The sequence below is a fragment of the Ambystoma mexicanum genome, chromosome 9 (genome assembly GCF_040938575.1).
Source record: "Ambystoma mexicanum isolate Mex_15411 chromosome 9, UKY_AmexF1_1, whole genome shotgun sequence".
Lineage (NCBI taxonomy): Eukaryota > Metazoa > Chordata > Amphibia > Caudata > Ambystomatidae > Ambystoma > Ambystoma mexicanum.
The window spans coordinates 336,685,179-336,706,000 of record NC_090931.1 but is presented as its reverse complement, the minus strand read 5'-3'; the positions used below and the strand labels follow the sequence as shown (position 1 = coordinate 336,706,000).

Genomic DNA, 20,822 nt, shown 5'->3' with positions numbered 1-20,822 from the left:
ATAATGTCAACAATACTTGCTTCATCGGGTCGTTCAATTGAAAATGTTAGATTTAATAAAACCCATTATCTGACACTGAAAATGTGCTTAATCATGTTGTCATGCCTATATAATTTCAACACTTCACTTGTGCCAGTAATGTGTTTTATGCATGGCTCCCTATACTTGGTATAGTCGGTGCTCCCCTTTTTTTATTGTCAAGTCATTCTTCAAAAATCGTTTTTGTAAATTGCCGTTCCATTCCTCTGAACAAAATGAATATATTTAGAAAGGCATTTGTAACAAAATGACTACTGAGTACAGAGATCAGTAATGGCTATATTGCCTGCTCAGCGCCACCATACTATCAAATCGACTGTGATCCCAGTCATAAAGATGAAATTGAGACCACACAGCAGGTATAACTCATTGGCCTTTTGTGGTAGCTTAGGCCGAGGGCAGGCTAAACTCTTCTGAGGAAGTTTGAGGTGATACCAGTAGCAAATCGAAAGATTTTAGTACAATAGAACAAAATAAAAGCATGTCCACTCAAGGCTCTATAAAAATATAGACTTTTAATCAATCAATAAAAAAACACTAGAAAAACCCACACCTGTAAAAGAAAACTGAAAATTCAGACTTTGATGAAACGACACTCTGGGTAGATGAGCAGGGGTTTTCAGGCACAAGATTGGCAGCAACCTCCCTGTTCAAGGCTATTTCTTAAAGAACAAGGTAGAGAAGGGGAGCATTAAAGTCACTATGTTTCAACAAAGTTGACCACCGGTACTGGACCTCTTCAAATACCTTATGTTCTTGTTCCTATAGCTCTACAGCATCAAGCCAGGCTTTAAGGTGCTTTGAGACACCGATTCAGTGTTGTGGTAGGGAACTAAGTGACTGAGTCCAACACAGTGCGTTTCACAAGCAACAACATCTTGTGGCATGAAGAAGCTTGGAACACGCAGGGGATGTCCAAGTTGGTGCATCTCTCACGCAGATTGACGCGTGAATCGGGACCCAATTCTGTTTCTTGACTTTTAAGTTGCTGGGAGTCCCAATCCAGGAGCTTCAGAACAAGATGAGTCCTTCTACACTCCCACTCCAGGGAGCTTGGCTGGCACCTACAGACCAGTGAACAGGAGCCTGGTTCCAGTTCAGCCAGTATAGGCCTTGGTCCATCAGCAGTCAACCCTACTGTTTCCTTGGGATGGTTGCGGGTGGAGCTCTCCTCGCCCTTGGATGCTTTCTGTCTTCACCTATATAGCAGAGGACTTTAGAATGAACTGTAATACCAAGTTAAATTCAAAAATGTATTCTCCTTTTCCTAATGGTCCAAAGATAAATCGAAGAATGAGGCAGTGCCATTCTCCTTTTAAAGGCAAAATGTCACTAGGAATTTGTCCAAAGCGAGCCTGCTGTTAATGGTCCAATCCATGTTGTAATGGGTGTCCTTTATCTTCTGGCATCACACTCTGAGTACCTTGCCGGCAGAAAATGTAGGGACAGACAGGAACAGGAAGAAAGCCCTAACAGAAACCAAGGTAGTGGGACCCTTCTCCTGGCCTACCTGTCATTTCTGGCTGCCCTAAATCTGGCCCTTCCCAGGCCTGCTCACTTCAAAGGAACTGCAGTAGTCCGCACCCTAGTGTGAGAGTAGCTTTATTATCCAGTGCTGCCTCAAGCACAAGTTCCCAATAGACCTGCTGGGGAAAGCATCTATGCCCTGGGGGAAGATATTGCCCTTCTTGCAGGAGAACGCTCGGGGCAGCAACCTTGCTTTTGCCTTACACGCCCATAGTGGAGACAGTCAGACTAGACACCAATACACGACAGTCCTGTCATAGCTGGATCTACCCACAGAGCTGATACCAGTGATATCAAATGTCTGTGGCTGTAAAATTGTGTGCTCTATCAGTCACCATACCACCAGTCACCATGCCAAAACTAGCCATGGCTTATATTTAAAGATGTATTGTGCCACCAGACTAACTAAGACATACAATGATGATAATTAAGATCAGAGGTGCATGAGATGAAAAATCTACCTCTACCGCCATGGTGTTTGTATGAGCAGCTGTTGGGGATGCACGTGTGACCTTTGAACCTGCTCTGCGCCTTTTGCATCAATGGGCCTGTAGATGCCAGGAGAGGCACATGTATGCACTATAGAATTATAATTTTGACATGGAGCATTTATGAAAAAAAACAGAAGTACCTGCATCATTTTATGTTAATAAAAATCAAAAAAGCTCAGGCTGTCCTCCAGATGGGCATTCTCACAATCTGCACCCCCCATATACCATAAAGATTTGTGTTCAGAATATTGAATACTCTCTGTGGTAGTTTTCAGTTGTAACACAATCTGCGATCTAGTAACAGCCTAAATACTGATTTTTCTTTTTTCCATCACATATTGTGAGTGGGTGACTTCTTGACACACATGCTTAGGCTTTTTGAGATTCTTATGTAGTTAATTTGTCTAAAAGGTCCAATTTGAGGCTGGCTTTGTTATTAATGCTCTATGTTCAACATTTACTTTATTTCCTCCTACCGGTTCAGTTCTCCAGACTTTGCCTGGTTCCCTTGTGATACCCTCATGGTTGATTGCTTTCTGGGTAGCAAAGGTTTCCTGTGTCAGTTATTTTGACCTTTTTCTTTCTTCTGCATTTAGATATCACTTATACTTATTCTCCTATCTTCACAGCCACCAAATTTTGACTTGCTCTTTCACCGTTCTTGACCGTTTTTTCCTTTTGACTTCTCATGGTCTATCCATCACTGGGCTTTTCAATTAGGTTGGGTCTGTTTCTCGGGCTCCGCTTAAGCCGAGTTACATCCATTTCATTTCTGTGTGCCTAGTTCCTTTTCGCAGGCTCCCACTGTGTGGGTTGCTTCCTGTGAGATGGATTCTTCCATTCAGGCTACCTGCGTGGTTTGCTTCCTTTCTCAAACAGACCGGGTGTATAGTTCCCTGCTGTGGTTTATAATGCCCTTATGATGGCTGTTTTTTTTTTCTCCATGCAACAAGTATTACTGGTTTTCTTCCAGGGGATCCATATGCGGTTGGTTCCTGCTGTCATGTAGTCCTTCTGGTGGCTGGTTCTTTTGTTTTTATCCCAAGCTACGGGTATTGCTAGTTCTATTCCAAATGATTCACATTTGGTTGGTTCCTGCTCTCCTGGTAGTGGTCCCCTTAACCTAAAATCCTGTCTTGCTGGCCCCCTTCTACAGTCTTCTCTTGTTGCTAGTTCCCTTTTGTTGGCTTCCCATGTGGCGCATGTCCTTAGTCCAACGCACTATGTGGCTGCTTTTATTCCTCCACTTGTCCATTTCCCTTGCTATTGCTAACTTCTAATAAACAAATTCAGTATGAACATTTCACGCCTGTTTATATACATACACATTCATTTTACAGAGATGGACTTCGCAAGACTGCAGGTACAATGAGGCTCCTCCTGCCTTTCTTTTGTTCTTTTTCCTTTTTCTTTTGATTTCGCATTAATAATCATGTGATAAATATGATTCAGTTGTTCTACTAATGTGGTCAGCTCCTTTCTAAATGAATGTTTAATTGATGTTATTATGGAACTCGCCCTGAAGAAGGACTTTGGTCCGAAATGCATCCGCGTTAGAGGCTTCTGCTCTAGTCATACGAAAAAACAAACCTTAATAAAACAAGATACTGTCTTCATCATTTATTTCGGGATGAATATACTAATCCAGGATAAACTAAACTGTTAAGTATAACATTCAGTAGTATTTACTACATAACTTGGCAACCCCCAGGTCTGGTGGAGCTTTCACTCTCCTGTTCTTGAGATCCCATGAATTGTCACATACTCTAAAATCGCCTTCTTCTGAGATTGGAATTGGTTTCTCTAAGAGACAATCTTTTTGAATGGGGGTAGCCTGACCCACTTTTAGTACACCCATAGAAATCGCCCAGGCCCATGCCGAGGCTGCAAAACAAATAGGAGCCCTACAGAAGGGAGACGACACATGAAAAGAAGTAAAACATGATCTCAAGGGCACCCTAACCTAAAACTCCTCTAGAGATGTCAAACCATTTACTAGAAAGTGGGGAAAAAAGAAGAAAATAAATATCCCTTTCTAAAAGATACTATGAGCAAAAACTAAGGCTGAAAAATGTAAATTCCCTCCAACCCCCGTAATTTTTTTTATACAACTGATTTTTGTAAGTATGGGGTAACACATTGGTGAATTGTTCAGGAGCTAATATTTCTTGCACCTCTGACAGGGTTTTTTTGACCTACCAACTGGGCCAAGGTTTTCTGAACCTGCACACCCAATTCCAGCAGGGTTTCAGCAGGATTCAAACAGATCTCCCAGAACTTGTGTGTAAAAGTTATCAGTTTGACCTACCCTCTTTAGTAAGCCCTGTTTTAATTCCATTAAAAGGAGTTGTACCCAGGTGGTTTAGTGTCTGATATGATGCTTGGAGCTCTCCCCTCAACAATGGTGCTAGTTAGCAGGTTTTTAGCTCGTCTGTCCAACTGAATTGTGGGGCCAACCTTTCCAAAAAATGTTTTTTTAATTCTCTAGGTCATTGTTTACTCTCGGGAGAATGGCTCAAGGGCAATGTGCTTGCCTTGGAAGCAAGACATCACAGAGCAACACAGGTTCGATCCCCGGGCCCGTGCTTAGAAACCTCTGGGTATTAAGCGCGTTATAAATAACCTATCATATCATTGTTGACTGGAGGTTATCCTGTCCAAGCCCTCTTGAAACCTCTGGTCCGCTTGTATCTGGTGATCCACCAAGTGTTCCAATAATGCCTCTGAGATTAATTATAGTTGGTAAATGTCGTTCCCTGAAATATTCTATATTTAGGGATTCCTCTGGGATGTCCCTCTTATTCGAGTCAATAGGCAATTCTGATGTTAAGGGGGTTCTGACAGTTTTTTTTTTTTGTTTTTGTTTTTTCATGCTCGGGGTTATCCCTACCAATCTTATTGGAGATATTTGGCCACATGGTCGTGCCATACAATTTTTCTCTCTCTCTCTGGGTCCCTCCACCTTGTATCAGATGGACAGAGATCCCACTTCTCTGGCACCATATGTAGTAAGTCAGAAGGAGTCGGACAAAGGGGCTGGCATTTCAACTCAAGCTTTTTATTCAACAAAAAGGAAAATAACCTTTCTTTTCCTACAACTAAAGGGATTGCCCTACCTAACTGAATTCTAACTCGGGTGCTCGTCGTCAGAGTGGTAGTCAAACTAAAGCGTCCATCCTCTGTCCAAAAACTAGCCTACTCTTGACCCTACCACTAACCAAAGGTATTCAACAAACAAAATAAAAGGTAACCAGGTGACTCCTTCTCCTCGTTCTACTGGGCCAGTCTTGAGGTTTACTTCTAGTAGTCTCTGGCAATAAGTTTGATAAATCCTTGTAACTCGTCCCAGGGATTACTCTGTGCTTGGTTAAATGTCCAATTTGTTTTTCTTCTGGTCTATTGTAACAAGTGATATCACTCCCGAAATGTCTCTGGCTTTGGTTGTCAATTCCACAACTTCTCTGAGGACGGGGACTACTTCTGTGGTGACTTTTGTTCTCAATATCCCTTAAGGAAATTACTGTAACAAGGGAGATTACTCCTGATGTATTCTTCACTCTTGATAATCTCTTGGTAATTACTGTGACGAAGGAGATTACTCCTGAGGTACTCTTTATTTCTCAGTAATTATGTGACCCAAGGTATTTTTCAGTATTGCCCAAACCTCTACCCAGTTTCCTGTGACTCCCCTAACCTTCTTTCTCACGCTGGCACTTCACCAGCTCTTTCCTGGGTGTCAGTCTCCTGCCTTCTCTTCTTCTTGAACGCTCTCTGCGTCTCTCTCCGCTCCCTGCTGCACTGAGTTGTCTCCACGGCTTACTGGGCCTTTCGGTGTCAGTGTAGTTGAAAGACCGCACGGTCCATCATCCCGAGGTAACGCCACGATTAGGTTTGGTCTAGCTTCCGCATAGGTCGGGTCTCAGCTCCACGACAGTTCCTCCGAGCCTTCCACTGCGTCCTCGTGACCGAGAACTAGCTTCTCCTGCACACATCCTCGTTCCCAGTTTTGAATTTCCCGGGTTTTGATGAGCTTCATGCCAGGTTCACTTTTTATTAAGTCCCTTCTTGCTGTTTATGGCCTGTAGCTGGGTCCGTCTTCTGTATCAATTAGGTATTCTTCATGATTCCTTTCAGCCACATCTTCTTAGTACTGTCTATACTTGGAAAAGGAGTAGTTCGCATCACTTCTTCAATCTTCCTCTTAGTACTTTTGGGAGATGACTTATGATCACTCTGTGTGTTTGTCCTCGTGTTGGTATTGTCATGTCTTATATAAGGAAAGGAAGGAGTATTACAATTACAGATATTAGTCTTCTCAGGTGGGTTCTTGGAAGAGCTTGAGGATTGCATGTTCTCAAATGTAAGGGTTATGGAGTTCCATCTCGAAACGAGAGTCCTTGCCTCAAGAGGGGAGTCTCTCCCTGTGAGGTTACGCATTTGGCCACTCCTAGGGGGATTGTTGATAGCGGGTTCAACTCCCTTCCCTCACAGGCAAGGGCTCCCCTGTGGGGAGAAGGGGCGGGATCCCATGAATTGTTCTGTGTTGCTATTATTCACTAATGTTGCTATTTCCTTCTCTTTGTTCGGATTGCATTATGATTCTGTGTGACTGCTCCTCATGTGACTAGCTACCTTCCCCATACTTGCCTTGGGGTTGGTCCTGTTCACCAGGCGTGTCCCCTTCTAAGGCATTCCCTGTGGCTGCTTTTCTTCTAGCAGCTTTTTTTCTACAAGTCCCCAAATCGCAGAGTCCTCACTTTAAACTGCCCCCCATACTGACTACTTGTGTGGATGTTTTTTTCTTCCTTTGTGGTTGTTACCTTCATCCACAATTCCATTTGACTTAATTTTCTCCAGGATCCACACATGAAGAGGTCTTGTACCCACTGTAACTGGGCAACTAATTCCCCTTTTAGGCTCCCTAGGTGGTTAGACGCTTTTTATAATCTCACTTTGTTGTGGGTTTCCTTTCACAGTTTCCGCCAGGTAGGTAGTGCTGGTTGGTATTTTTCCCCATGTGATTGACTTAGCTCTCATCCCCAAGGTTCTCGATCTCCCAGAGGGAAGACGGTGGGGGTGGGGGTTCTGAAGCAAATGCACTGTTAAGTATGCACTGTTTTGCATAAGAAAACCAAAATTATAGATGCAGGCTTGAAAGGGTGGACCAGCAAGAAGGTAACAGTAGAGCTACTCCGGCACGCATCCCTCCTAGGAGATCGATAGGCTCTTCTACCTTACTTTTTCTGCTGTACATAATGTTGATGAGTAGTGCTGATTACTAAGCAGATTACTACAAATTATAAATAATTTGTAGTCTGTGATATGAAATGGAACAGAACTCCTCTGCAGCCTTCCACTTCACCAACTAAATGAATATGTAAGAAGACATTCAAATGGATCCCTTTTCTCCCTGCATATGCCCCCCTCACTTGATCCAGAACATTTTTAAGCCACCAGAGGGCAACTGAGTGATCCCATGCCCAGCTCCATCTCAACACCATTGCTGTTTCCAATGCAAGATGTGACCCAGAAGGAACATAAAGCAATCCATGCATGTCTTTATACCAGAGATGTATTTTGAAGCGCCACCACAGATCTCACTGCAGGAATGTTTTCAACACTAGTTTGGGCAATGTCTCACTTTAAACACTTTAAACACAAGGTATAAGCCAGCTGCGTGAAAGGTCCTCTACAACTTCTACAATGCTTCACAAGAGTGAGGGAGCTGCTTCTAGCCTGTGATTCTGTGCCTCTGGACCACCTCCATTTGCGCAACTTGCCAGGAAAAACAGAAGATCGAAGAAGCTGCACAGGAGGGCCAGGTATGGGAGCTAGGCTTTTCCTCTGAAAAATCAGTTGTCTTCAGAGGCCACGAGAAAGGTGCCCATATTCCCAGAAACTGACACAAGCAAATGCAGTCCAATAACCGGAATGAATTAGGCAAGTGATGTTACCCGACCAAGTCCCCTTCTCTGTGTGAGCAGGACGATTTCAGCCAGTCCATGCTGGCCAACTTCCAGCACAACACTCTGGTGGTCCTCAATCAAACATGAGGACTCGCCAGGTTGCTGCCCGGCAACTTTGCTGGGAAAGGTGGTAGAACCTTCTGCCCTCTGCAGGTTCATACTTGGGGCCTGCCGCATGTTTTGCAGGACATCCTTTCTGTATCTGTTCCAGGGCACTTCCTGTTGCCAGCACCAAAGCTTACTTCGGCACAATGCCATCACCATGCCCGTGTAGAGACCATGAGATGTTTCCTGCACCCATGTTGTTCTCAGGAAAAGTGGCCATAATTTGCTTTAAGAGCAACTTTTCTGAACCTGTGCAGGTTGTCTCTTTACTGCGGAGGCATGTTTGGGCCAGGACCTATAGTTTGCTGTCTCAGGCTTTAAATAACTATCTCTGGAGTTACAGAATGCCATTAGTCTGAACACCTCCTCTGAACCGGCCTATGCTGAAAGCGATACTAAGCCTGTAGATAAGGTACCATTTTATAATGATGTGGTCAGGAAAGTGGCAGCATATATAGGCCTTTTGGCCCAGTTTTATATAAAATCTGTGCACATGCCGAATGATATCTTAGAATCGTATTCGAAGGGACAGGTCATGGTACTTTTTTAGGTGAATCCTTGCACGAGTATTTGCTCTTTAGGAACAGTCTATCTACTCCCCGCCAGTCTGGAAGAAAGCTGTCTGGTAGCAAAGGCCGCTCTTGGGGATCCAACATTCCTAGATTCCTGCTGTATGCTTAAGAGCTTGGTGGTTCAGGCCTCCGGTGCCTGGTCCGTGACTGTCTTCCTGACCTTCCCAATGAATATGGCGGGGTGCAACATCAAATGGTTTTGCCTCTGACTGTTTGGTCCCCAATGCCACTTTCATGCTTGCACTTTACTCCCCTACCTTGCTTAGGCCTGACAGATATCTATCTGCTCTTCATGGGAGGTGGTGGATAGATAAGCAGCTGAACGTTGAGGTGTGGGGCATGTTTTGGCACAGTTGACTGATCAGCAGGTCCATAGGGACTGGGGCTGTGGTGCGTTGTTACTCGTGGATGCTTGTGTCCTATTTCTCCAAGGACATCCATGACAAGCATCTGCACATTTTATTCAATGGGGTTCATCTTTGTGGAGTGAAGGGGATGACTCACTTGATGAATTGGTGTGTCCTGCCATTGCTTATGAGTGGATTCTAACTCGCATACCTTGGTCATTGCACTTTTTCTTCTCTCAACAGGCCTTCCCAAGGAAAAGGCTGGCTTGATAACCTGCTTCCTTTTCAGCACTGCAGGGGCACAGGTTCTTACTGTGGCAGGGCTTAATTCAATACTGTATGCCCTCTTGTGCAGCTATCCTACGGCTTGTGCATTCATCTATGGCATATGGTTCACCCTGAGTCCTGTAGATGATATTTGAGTATTGCGTGCCTTTCTGAGCTCGGCTTCCCCCGAATGCACCTCTTTCTTTCCTCCCTTTGTTTAATCATAATCTCCATTTTGATTCAAGAAGTTGCAGCAGTCCTTGGCAAGGGGCCTGTTGAACCTGTTTTGCCCCGAGTGGGAGTCAAGATGGTATATGAAGAGGCTTTCTCATTTCCACATCTTCACTTCTGAACTAAATCCTCAAAGGAAAAATCCCTCTGGGCCTCTGAGACCGACATCTTGTTTGGTGTCCGTGGACATCCAGGACATGTATTTTCATTCATGTGACTCGTTAAAAGTTATTTGTTTGTCACAGTCGTCACAACTACAAGTTTACTTCTCAGGGGACATGCCAATGAGTATTGTTTCCTAGAGATCTGGCTTATAAAAGCAAAGTCATTGGACCAGACTGCCAGTCATCTTATGTAGGCTTGCGATCTCCACTAATCAGTGAGTTTTTCCCTGAACTTCCAGACATTACACCTGCCTCCTTCGACCCGGGCTTCAGTTCACTAGGGCAGTCTTGGTTGCCCTGGAGGGCAAGGGATTACTCTTCCAGAGAGGTTGCAGGACATCTGTTAGTCTGTCGGGTTTTCTACTGCACTCAAGGGTTCCTCTTGCGCTTGGGCTTGTTTGTCTGAGGTGAGGGTGCGCATGCAATGGTCCATTCTGGGGGACATGACTGATCGGCTGTATATTCTTGCAAGAAAATATAAAGACGTTCTTTGATGGAGAGCTGTGTCCAGTCTTTTAGGAGAACATTTTGGTGGTTGTCTAGAGCAGGATTGAGTCCACATTCTGCAACTATGAGCTACATTTGAATGCCTCAAACATCACTGCAGCGTTGTGTACACCAAATTCAGTATTATCTTTCCTCCAGTCTGAAATTTGTGTTCCCTCTTCTCTATGGAGTTTTTGACAGTGGGGAGGGATAAAGGGGGATCTCTGGGAATGCCTTAGTTGTGGATTGACACTTCGATCTTATGCATGCCTGCCTGACAGTCCTGATTCCTTTGATCCTTCGTTGGCTGCATTGGTTCAAGACAACCATGCTCCTTGTGGCTCTGGACTGGATAAGGTATTGCTACAAAGAATTTCTGGTCTTGATTGTCAAATTGCCCATTAGTGGAAGCTTCTGCTCAGGAGGAACCTTCTCTATCAATCGGGTATGGGAATTGGGGTGAAGTAGTCTAGCCGAACCATGCCGATGTGGACCTTCATCCTTAGTTCTTAAGCGCATGATGTTAAGAACAGCATCAGATATCTCTACCTATTGCCAGCAAAGGCAATGTATAGCTCTCATTAGAACAATTTTAATTGGTTCCATGGGGCAGGCCACAACACATTGTTGTACTCAACAGCTTTTGTTTTGGATTTATTGATTTTCTTAGCCAATATTAGCCTTAATGTAGACACTGGCAAGGGCTATGTAGCCACCCTTTCGGCCTTTAAGGGTCCCCATGAGCAGGGGTCCTATTTCGCAGTACCCACTGTTATGAAATTCTTTAAACCGTTACTTTGCTTTTTTCCTCGAAGGCCCTTTAATGTTTCTTCTCTTGTTCCTTGACCATGAAGACTATTTTTCTTTTACACCATTACTTTGCTTGCCATTTGAGTGAGCTGCAACGTGTGTGGATCCTCCTTTTTATGGTATTTTCCATAAAGGTTCTCACACGCAAAGTCACCTTCATTCGAAATTGATCTTAAAATTTCACCCATCTCAAAGATTCATCTACTTGGGTTCTTTCCTCCGCCTGCATCCTGCCAAGACTAAGGCAAGATTTTACTGGCTATAGCCAAAAGGACCAATCGGCTAAGGGTCAGGAGGCGACTTCTGCTCTGCAGTGGGTCTTTCTGCTGTATACATTTGCTAAGCATTATTTTTTTGACTCTTACCACGGGAAGACCCTTCTTTTGAGAGTTCCGTTTTGCAGTGTTGTCTGATCTGAGGACCAGTTGCTTTTCAAACTCTCATTAATTTTGGGAACTGCTTTGGAACTCCTCTGAGATGGGAATCTGTAGTAGGAAGGAATCAATTGGAATAACTAATTTCTAGCTTTTGTTAATGTTCAATCAGAGTTATAAAATCTTCCTCCTGTATATTTAACATCTCCCTCTTATTTTGCTAATCTGTATTTTGGCCGTTCTGCCGATTTCTTATCTTTGTGGCGCGTGGAAAGTTGAATGGAAATGTTTTATGATGCCACTTGCAGCTTCATATATGTGATGGCAACGTCCCATCGGGTTCCGACAGTGCATATGATGTTGAGATGGACACAAAGTTGCTCATGTTCCACTTGCTGGCTGTGTAAAGATTTTCCAGATCCAGTCTGCATATGGGGAAATTTGTAAAATTAATCTGTGGACAGATTTTGACCATCAGAAGCAAGTAATTTGTTCTTTGCAGGTGGTCTGAGCGGGCGGATCCCAAGGCCCAGGACACAACAACGTTTGACACAGATCCTAGCCTGGTTGAGGATAAGAAGGGTTGATGCATGTACATTTACTGTAAAGAATGGGTACAGGGGCTGGTTTCACTGACCACGATGGCCCTTCAGCACCATAAAGCCTGCGTTCAATTGTGGGTGCTTCTAGGTGGTGAAATGGGTTTGTGTGGGCTGGAGAACTGAATACCAATGTAAAACAACGCTAGTAGATGAGAGAAACTAACAGCATCCAAGAGTTACGTATGCAGTTTACAGACCTCAGCGTTTACTCCAATCGTCCGATACGCCACAGCTCCAGCTCCAAGCATATAAGCACCAGGTAGCTGAATTTCCTTTGCAACTGTATTAATATCATAAACCTGAATAAAAATAAAATAAATGAATTTCGTTTTACAAGTCCCAGGGTACTTAAACAAATGTCATACTTTTTCTGTAATTACTTATTAGCTAAATTACAGTTCTGTTTGGTGGTAGGTAGTATATCCAAGCTAGAGTCCTTTGTCTTAAGCCCAATTACAGTAATAAACAACCCTATCTAGTAACTGAATAATGTAAACCTATTTTCTAAATGATTAAATCCTTGTACTAAAATTATCTAACAAGAATTACCTGCACTGCTGGTCCAAACATATCCATGGAGCTTTGTGGGTGAAAGTAGGGGCACACAGTTCTACTTGTCTGTTTCCTATTTTTTGATGGAAGTATTTTTATGCCATATTTTTATTTTTGTGGAGTATTAGCCTATTTTTAGGGTGTAAAAGTGGCCAGTACACCCCTTATCTGTAGGGCTGGTAACCTGTATAAAGCATGCCGTGAATGCTCAACACCTCAGCAGACCACTAGAGATGGTTTTGTGATTTGCAAGCTATATCTCACCATTGCTGTGAAAGGGCAATTTGTTCAGTGTTCTGTGTGGAGACAATTAAAATCCATGAAAGCATTGCCCTTCCATTTCTCTAAGTTTAAGTCGATGTCTATGTTTTTAAAACAGAATGCAACTGCTATACATTTTCCAGTATTTGTATAGTGACTTACATGATCTTGCTTGCTAAGGTATTAAAACACTTGTTACAGTCCCTGTGTTCCATACAATAACTTACTTTGTCGAAGCGTACAGCGGGAAAAATGTTTTTCTCTCCGCCAACATCTGCTATTCGAGGCTTTCCGCATATTCCTGCAGCAAAAAAAAAAAGTTAATGCTTTCATCCGGTGGTGGGACATAGAAACCAGTCAATGTAGGGGCTAACTTCACTTTGTATCCTAAATGGTCATAGAGTTAACACCTTCCTGGCTACCATTGAGCTCAGACCACTTATTATGAACTTGCCAATATTAATTTACCGCTCCATTCATGCACCCTCATGAAACACAGCCTATCTATTCTATAGTATGATACTCGAGGATTTGATTTTTTTCAGTTTTAATAGTCTTCATTCAAAGTATATATCTACTAGAAAGATGAACACTGCCGTTGCTGCTGTGCGGGGCTCCTGCGGCAGGCGGATTGCAGCAGACAAGGCGGTGGCCTGTGCAGCGAGTTAAGCGTGATAATGGAGGCAGCTACGGGAACTGCTGGAGTGGCACCGACCAGCATGATGAATGATCATGCACCAGATGGAGGTGTGATGGTGCTGCTGAAGTGACGTTGTCGTGAGGGGCTATGTGCCCAATGGTGCAGAGTCATCAGCAAGATTGCTGGTTTCGCGTGGCCGCCTGGACAACGAGAAGGAGACCGTTGTCCTTGGCCAGTGTGCTCTAGTGGCAGCCCACAGGCAGTGTTTTTGGGCAGGTCTCGATCGGGCGGCTTTCGGGGAGGGGGGCCTTGCCCGGACGCTGCTCGGAGTGTGGATGGGCTCCCTGGGGACTATGACTGCTGCGATGTGAGGTCTCATGTGAGGATGACTGCATTGGTGATCTTGCAGCCTGGCTGCTCAGGCATCTGAACCATCGGCTCTCTGTGCGCTTGGCTGTGGAGTTGACCAGCCCAGGTTTGGTCTTACGTTATGACTATATTTTTTTTGTTTAGCCTTTTTCTATTTTTCAACATCTGAATCCTGGTTTTGCAGCTGGTGTTTTTTTTCAGTTTTAATTGGCTTCCTTACAATTTATTTCTGAGGACAGCCTGTTTATTTGTCTTGCAACCTTTTCATTACGTTGCATGACTTCACCTTGACTGTCATATGGACCATAAATGCAATTATTCTTTCTTGTTGGTGTTGTTTCGTTCTTCTTTCTCACTGTTTCCTTGCGTTTTACTATTTTTGATTGTCATCATTTCTTCTGATTAACCAATTCATACATTTTGTAAAGTGCTTTGGCGTAAGGCGCTATATAAGAATAATACTTAAATTAGTGCACACTTAAAAGCTTGTCTGGCATAGTCTCTGGATAGAAATCATGCAATGCTACTTGTAGAAGTCCAAATTAATTACCACATTCGCAATAATATTATGTCACAAGCAATATGTTCTTGTGAGTGAGTTAATGTTGGTTTGGCATCTTAATGTCAGTATTTGTCGATTGTTGAGACCTTTTCAAACTTAAATGGTTACATTGTAAAACTAAAGACTGTCCTGCTCATACAATGTTATAAAAGTAGGAAGAATACAGACAAATGTAGAGTATATCAAAAAGAACTACAATAAAATAAATTTTACGTAGCAAATTAAATAGCACCACAAATTGCTCAAATCCTATTTTTTGTATTACATTTGTAAAAAAGGGGAAACATCCCTCTACCTCCAACCGCTTTAGCCTGTAATCTCACCCTTCATTTAATTCTCTTAATTATGTAGTATCACTACAGTGGATACTTGCAATTATTTTAACGAAAATAACTTTTCTTTATAAAAACAAGCTGTGTCGTATGATGTGCAAGTATTTATTTATTTTTTAATTATGTTCTTTTCAGAAAAAAGTCATTTTTAATGTTTACCATTTCTGTGTTCTCTGGATTATTTTGTGTGTCTGTGTGTTACTGAACCATTTTGATAAGCTTTTCTCTATGCAAAATTTCTTATCTCTTCCAAATTCTAAACAGTTCTATTTTTTTTACAAAAATTACTTCTGGGTCATTTGAAACTGCACAGACCTGCCAGGAATCTACACCCATTTCCCTTCTTAAACCTGCGGAGGTAGTTTAACCATTTTGAGGCATACACCAATTCTGTGTTCATGCAAAAGTATGAAAATTGATGTAGATCTTTTTAGAGCAATTTCCTGAAAAGAGGCCTATGGAAACACCATTAAATATCAGTAATTGATAACATTTTTAAACTAGAAAATATTCCTGCAATGCTATCCAGTCTTTGGTGAAGATTACTGAAGTATCTAAAAGTTACCATGGAAGGTCCATGTAACTTTAAATATATAGGCAGGTCTAGTAAAATAAATACAGTATTGATTCTGAGATGCAGATTCAGAATCAAACCCCTGAAATAAAATCTGAACACATCTCCAGGGCTTTGAAGAAGCTTTTGTAGGTTCATGTGGAGCAAATAATAAAATTCAGAATCCTATGATACCCCTGCAAAGCCTTTGGGAACAGCAGCGAAACAGATCTCCAGAAATTGATCCCTATTGCACCCCCATTCAAAACCAATTGATCCCTATTGCACCCCCATTCAAAACCAAAGACCTATTAACCCAAATTGATCCCCAAATCGATCCTCAAATCAAGCAAAAGAATAGGACATTTGGATACAAAACCATCAGAGGTTAGGCTCCCAAATCTGGAAATGTTTGATTTTACTACCAGAGTTCACGAGCCTTCAACAGTGCTTTGAAAATATGCTCCTGAGGGCACATCAAATTCAAATTGCAAGCTACTAGCTAGCCTAAAAAGTTACTCGCCACCTCAATAAACACATATACACAGCACACCATTTCTTAATCGCCAAGGGTCAAATATCTCTAGCTAATAGCTGGTGGCAAGTACAAATTGTGCACTCTGCCTTTAATTACTGACCTCCATGTTTGTGCCACACCCACCCAGTGAAAAGGGTCTCGGCACCGTTCAACATCCACGTGTAGATGCGCGTTGCCCCTTGTTGGGGAAACAAGAACCTATTTGTCCCAGTTCATCCGATCATTCCAGAGTTTCCCTGCATCTAGGTCCACAAAGGACATTTCTTGTGCTAAAATGTGGCCGAAGGCAACATGCCAGTGTTCTACATTACACAGGCTGGAGTGTAGGTTTATTTTTGATCACATGTTCCTAGCTCTTAAAATGTCTAAGGGTAGTGCAAATGACGCATAATGAAAGGGCCAACTGAAAACCAATATTAATCATGTAAAATATATTCATCTGCCAATGGACACAGGAATACGTGTGTCTAATCTGTAATAGATTACCTTTAACAGGAAAAGCGAAGGGCTGGCAAGTCAAATCGGGACATTCGACAACCAAGACCTTGACATCTTCAAAATTCTTCTTCAACCCATTCTGCAGAACTTGAACATTTGTATTCCAAAGCAAAAAATAATTGGCAGACGTTAACAGCATACACAACCAAACAAGATATTCAAAGTAAAGTCACAGTACACATTTTCTGATGGGAGCTAATACATTAAGGTGTAACTTCCCCATAGTGCAGTGTTTCTTGTGCACCACATATTTTGGGTTAACCCATAGCTACATCTGCTGCAGGTGATCCTGGAGTGCTTTCGGTTTGCCTCATAAGGTAACTACGGAAGTCAGTCCATACATTTCTATAGCGGGATTGCAACGATAGGGAGTTTATGTATTCCTCCAGGTAACTGCATTCAGCCACATTTCAGAGGTTTGGAGGGAAGAGCTTTTCCAACATTGAAGGATACATTTTTTGGCCACCATCCAACCTACATTAAAAAAGGTAGACATTTTCTTAACGCTGGCATTATTCCATACCCCAAACAGCACACCAGCCGGATCAGTGTCCACTGTGGTGCCCACGATGTCGTAGAGGACCCGTAGGATCTGTCCCCACAAGTCATAGAGTTTGCAGCATGACCAAAACATGTGTGCGTGATAGACTGCTTCAGTCTGGCATCTTGGGCAGGTGTGTATAAGGTTCAGTTTAAACTTAGTGAGTCTGTGGGGGGTGTGGTATAGTCTATTCAGTAATTTATATTGTGTGCAGTGGTACCTGAAGTTAAGGGAGACCTTACGTGTATGAGAGCAGAGTTTCTTCCACATGTCATCTGAGATCTCGTGGCCTAATTCGTTTGCCCATTCGTTTCCTGCTTTAGGAGGCTGGTCCGGGGTTTTTGCTAATAATATTTTGTATAGAGAGGAGACCACCCTGCAGGCGCCGCCTGAATTTGCTATGTAGTGTATTTCGGGTGTACCCGGGAGTTTGTCCGGGTAGCACGACCACATGGCACGGACAGAGGCACAGAGTCTGAAGTATTGCAACATTTCCGATGCCGAACCGGAGTGTCCAGGTCTCCATGTTTGTGGAGTAATGAATTTTCCCTCAGGGAACGGGTCATTCAGCACATGGTATCCTAGCGACTGCCAGTGCCGACACAGGAATCTATCATGTGTGGGTTCAAGACCCGGATATCCCCAGATAGGAAGCCATTTGTAATCAGTTAGCAAGGTCGATTTAGATTGTGACACCTGGACCCCTAAATACCGGATTCCTCCCGGCGACAGCCGAGAGGGTATTCGCATTTGGGTTATTGGGTAGTTCTGGTGAGCTGGAATATCTCGGATTTGGTGTAGTTGATCGTGAAGCCGGAGAAGGTGCCTATCCGGATCACGTCTCAGTATGGGGTCAAGGTTTGTGGTTGGGTCCCTGACGTTTAACAATAAGTCATCCGCATATAGCGATATTATCTCAGGGGTGTCCTTCAGGCGTATTCCCTTTCTGGCTTGCTGCGCTTTGATATGGTCCGCCATTGGTTCGATGACCAATGCGAAAAGTATGGGAGAGAACGGGCAACCCTGCCGTGTGCCCCTGTGCAGCACAAAGGATGCTGAGGTTTGGGAGTTGACCAGTATTCTCACTGTGGGGCACGTGTACAAATGTTTGATATATGCTATCATGTTCAGTCCCACGCCCATTTGCCCCAGGACCTCCCACATGTACTGCCATGAGACCATGTCAAAGGCCTTTTGGGCATCAAGCGCGACTACCACGGCCTCTGCATTTTGATCGATTCTGGACATCACATTAAAAAGTATTCGAACAGCCACTGACGAATCCTCCCTGGTCCTCGTTTACCAGATGGGGCATGATGGGCAAAAATCTGTTTGCTATTGTTTTGGCAAATATTTTTGTGTCTATGTTCATGAGTGGCCGTAGCATGATTTTGACAACATTCTATTATAAGAAACTAAATTTAAGGTAGAAGAATCCTCATTTCACAGTGGAGATAGAAGCGCATGTTTCATAAGTAGTGTCAAAAAACCTGATCTCCTTTTTTAGGCTATCCACTTAAGTGTTGCTCTGTGCATAGTGCGAGTCTTGTGGTGCCATTAGCTCATGGGGACAAGTTATAGTACAGTACCAGTTTTGCTAACTGGCACAGTATTAACTGGAACACTCCATTTTCTGGCACATGCCCTTGTTGGTAACAATAATGTTCTAGTTAACGGAATTACTAATGAGGAGGTTTGTATTGTGGATAACAGTTTCTGAATGGCTGTGTGTGGGTAAACCGAGCAGAAGCCCAAGAAGCTGCGTTATCCAGCCATTTTAATGTTTTTAATGTTTCCTGGCTTCCTTCCACACAGATCAAAGTTTTGGGTGTATTACTTTTGAAAAAAAATTATCTACACTATTAGGTCCGCATTGGTCTTGGTTATCAAGCAGTTTCCATACTTGCTTCTCAGAAACAGAAATGACTGCGTGTCTTCTTTTTGTGCTAACCTCTCATATTATGATATTTTAAACAAACCCATTCATCTTCATGCAAGTAGATATGCATTGTTTTATAATTGATCAGGTTTCAGGTTTCAAAATTCTCAGCCTTGATACTTGATTCTAGGTTTGATTAATTGCTGTTTCTTTGCAAGTAGCCTGCGGACTTCTTACATTCACCATTTGCTAGAGTTGACAGGAGCTTGTGGCGATATGGTCTCACCGGCTACGGCCATCATCGCACAAGACTTTGCTGGTGCACAGGAGAGAGAGAACACACTACGTGGGGTCGCCGCACAACAGTGCAGGGAAGTGTCGCACCCCGCCACGCCTCCTGACAGACTTAAGCAGGACTGTAAATAATGGCACACAAGCTGCATGGCAACCGGAACTTGGCAGCAATTACTTGGGCAGTGAATTTAACTGTTCTGTATGTATTTACCAATCTGATACAACCATTGTGTCTTGTGCATTAAGCCACCACATAATAGGCGATGAGATTTGAGGATCGAATCTGCTGCAGCAGAGATGCAAGGTGCAATACCAGCCCCAGGCTTCCTGCAGTCACATTGTAGGACAGTCATCCCGTGGCCACAGTGGGAACCGTTATTCAGAACCTATCTGGATGCCTTAGGAGGGGCAGAATATGCTCCAGGCAGATTGAAAGCCATGCTACTGAATGCCATGGGGGTGGAAGGTCAAAGGATCTTTTCAGGATTAAAGCCGGAGCCGGTCGAGGGTGACTGAGATAATGTATTTCAGGAACCCATCAGGAGAATTGTGAAGAGATTCTCCAATAAAGAGAACACTGTGATACACAGAATAAGGTTTTTACAACAGTAGACAAGAAAGCACGGTCCGTGCATGACTATGTAGTAATGATGCGTGAGATGGGTTTGTTTGCTTGTTTGTTTATTTATTTGATAATGCCTCCCAAGCCCTTGGGCAGCTGGGCGCAGAAGTACAAGAAGTCTCGAAGCTTACAGTGCCTGCCACAGGCTGGTACATTCATCTAAGTACAATGTAAAATACAGTATATGATATAGTACAGACAATTGCCAATAGAAAAACCATGGATGGAATATCTTATCGTATGCATAACATGGATCAGGCTTAACATTGCGTATATTGAGGGAGCGCCGGCGGCTATGGACAAACCGGTTCAGTGTGTAAGTTGCAGTGGTGATCAGGGTAGTGTCAAGAGGGTGGAGTGGCAGTGGGGGGGGGGGAGGTTACATGTGATTTTATGGAATCACAAAATAACTAATTCCAAAATAACAAATTCCTTTTTCTTTGTTTTGGGGGGTCCCCCACCCCCAAAGCTCATCCCTTTTTTTGTTTTTCTGAATACTTTTCCCCATCCCCAAAACCACTATTCCCACGCCCAATCCCATTTTTAGTTTTTTCCCAAATTCGTTATTTTGGAATGAGTTATTTTGGATTTGTTGTAATTGGATTAGTTATTTAGTGATTCCACATAATCATTGCATACCGTGAGATGATAGCGCTGTGCCAATTGATCTGCGATATGTTGATAGTGCACATAAATAGTAGAAAGGTGCAGGACAAATTCATAATGGAGAAGGAGCTACAATTAGACAAAGCCATTCAGATAACCGGAGCAGTGGAAGAGACCATGATTAGGTGCAAGGAAATGCCAATACGCTTGGCAAACGCAAAGGGCACACGCTGTCCAGTATAGAGGGAACAGTGGCCAGGAATGAGGTCAGAGAAGAAAGCAGCAAAAGAAGGGAATCGAAATGTCACAGATGCACCAGCACTCGACATCTGGCCAATGCAAAGGAATGGCCAGGCCGAAACAGACCGTGCATGAATTGTAAAAGATTTAGACACATTCCAATTGCGTGCCACCAGCAAGGAAAGTGATGTCTATAGAAGCGAGGGGAGATACTGGAGGCGACGAGTCTTCCGAAGAGGATCAGCCCATCATCATCATGGCAAACCGCTTGATGATCAAAGTGGACGGAAACAAAACCAGTGTAATGTCCGCTTGGGATCAGACTTAACCATATTTCCTATTCGCACATACAAA

The 20,822-nt window shown here is 43.3% G+C and overlaps 2 protein-coding genes across 8 annotated transcripts in view; one reads left to right on the top strand and one right to left on the bottom strand.

Annotated features, from left to right (window-relative positions):
• Window positions 1-20,822, top strand: part of TAF1D (TATA-box binding protein associated factor, RNA polymerase I subunit D) — a 531,982-nt gene that overhangs the window by 144,928 nt on the left and 366,232 nt on the right. The gene's annotated exons all lie outside the window — the stretch shown is intronic.
• Window positions 1-20,822, bottom strand: part of C9H11orf54 (chromosome 9 C11orf54 homolog) — a 126,053-nt gene that overhangs the window by 51,252 nt on the left and 53,979 nt on the right. The window contains exons 3-5 of the mRNA XM_069614763.1: window positions 16,275-16,373; window positions 13,022-13,095; window positions 12,179-12,280 (exon numbers count right to left, since the gene is read on the bottom strand). Coding sequence (XP_069470864.1) covers window positions 12,179-12,280; window positions 13,022-13,095; window positions 16,275-16,373 — 275 coding nt within the window. The remainder of the gene's footprint in view (window positions 1-12,178; window positions 12,281-13,021; window positions 13,096-16,274; window positions 16,374-20,822) is intronic.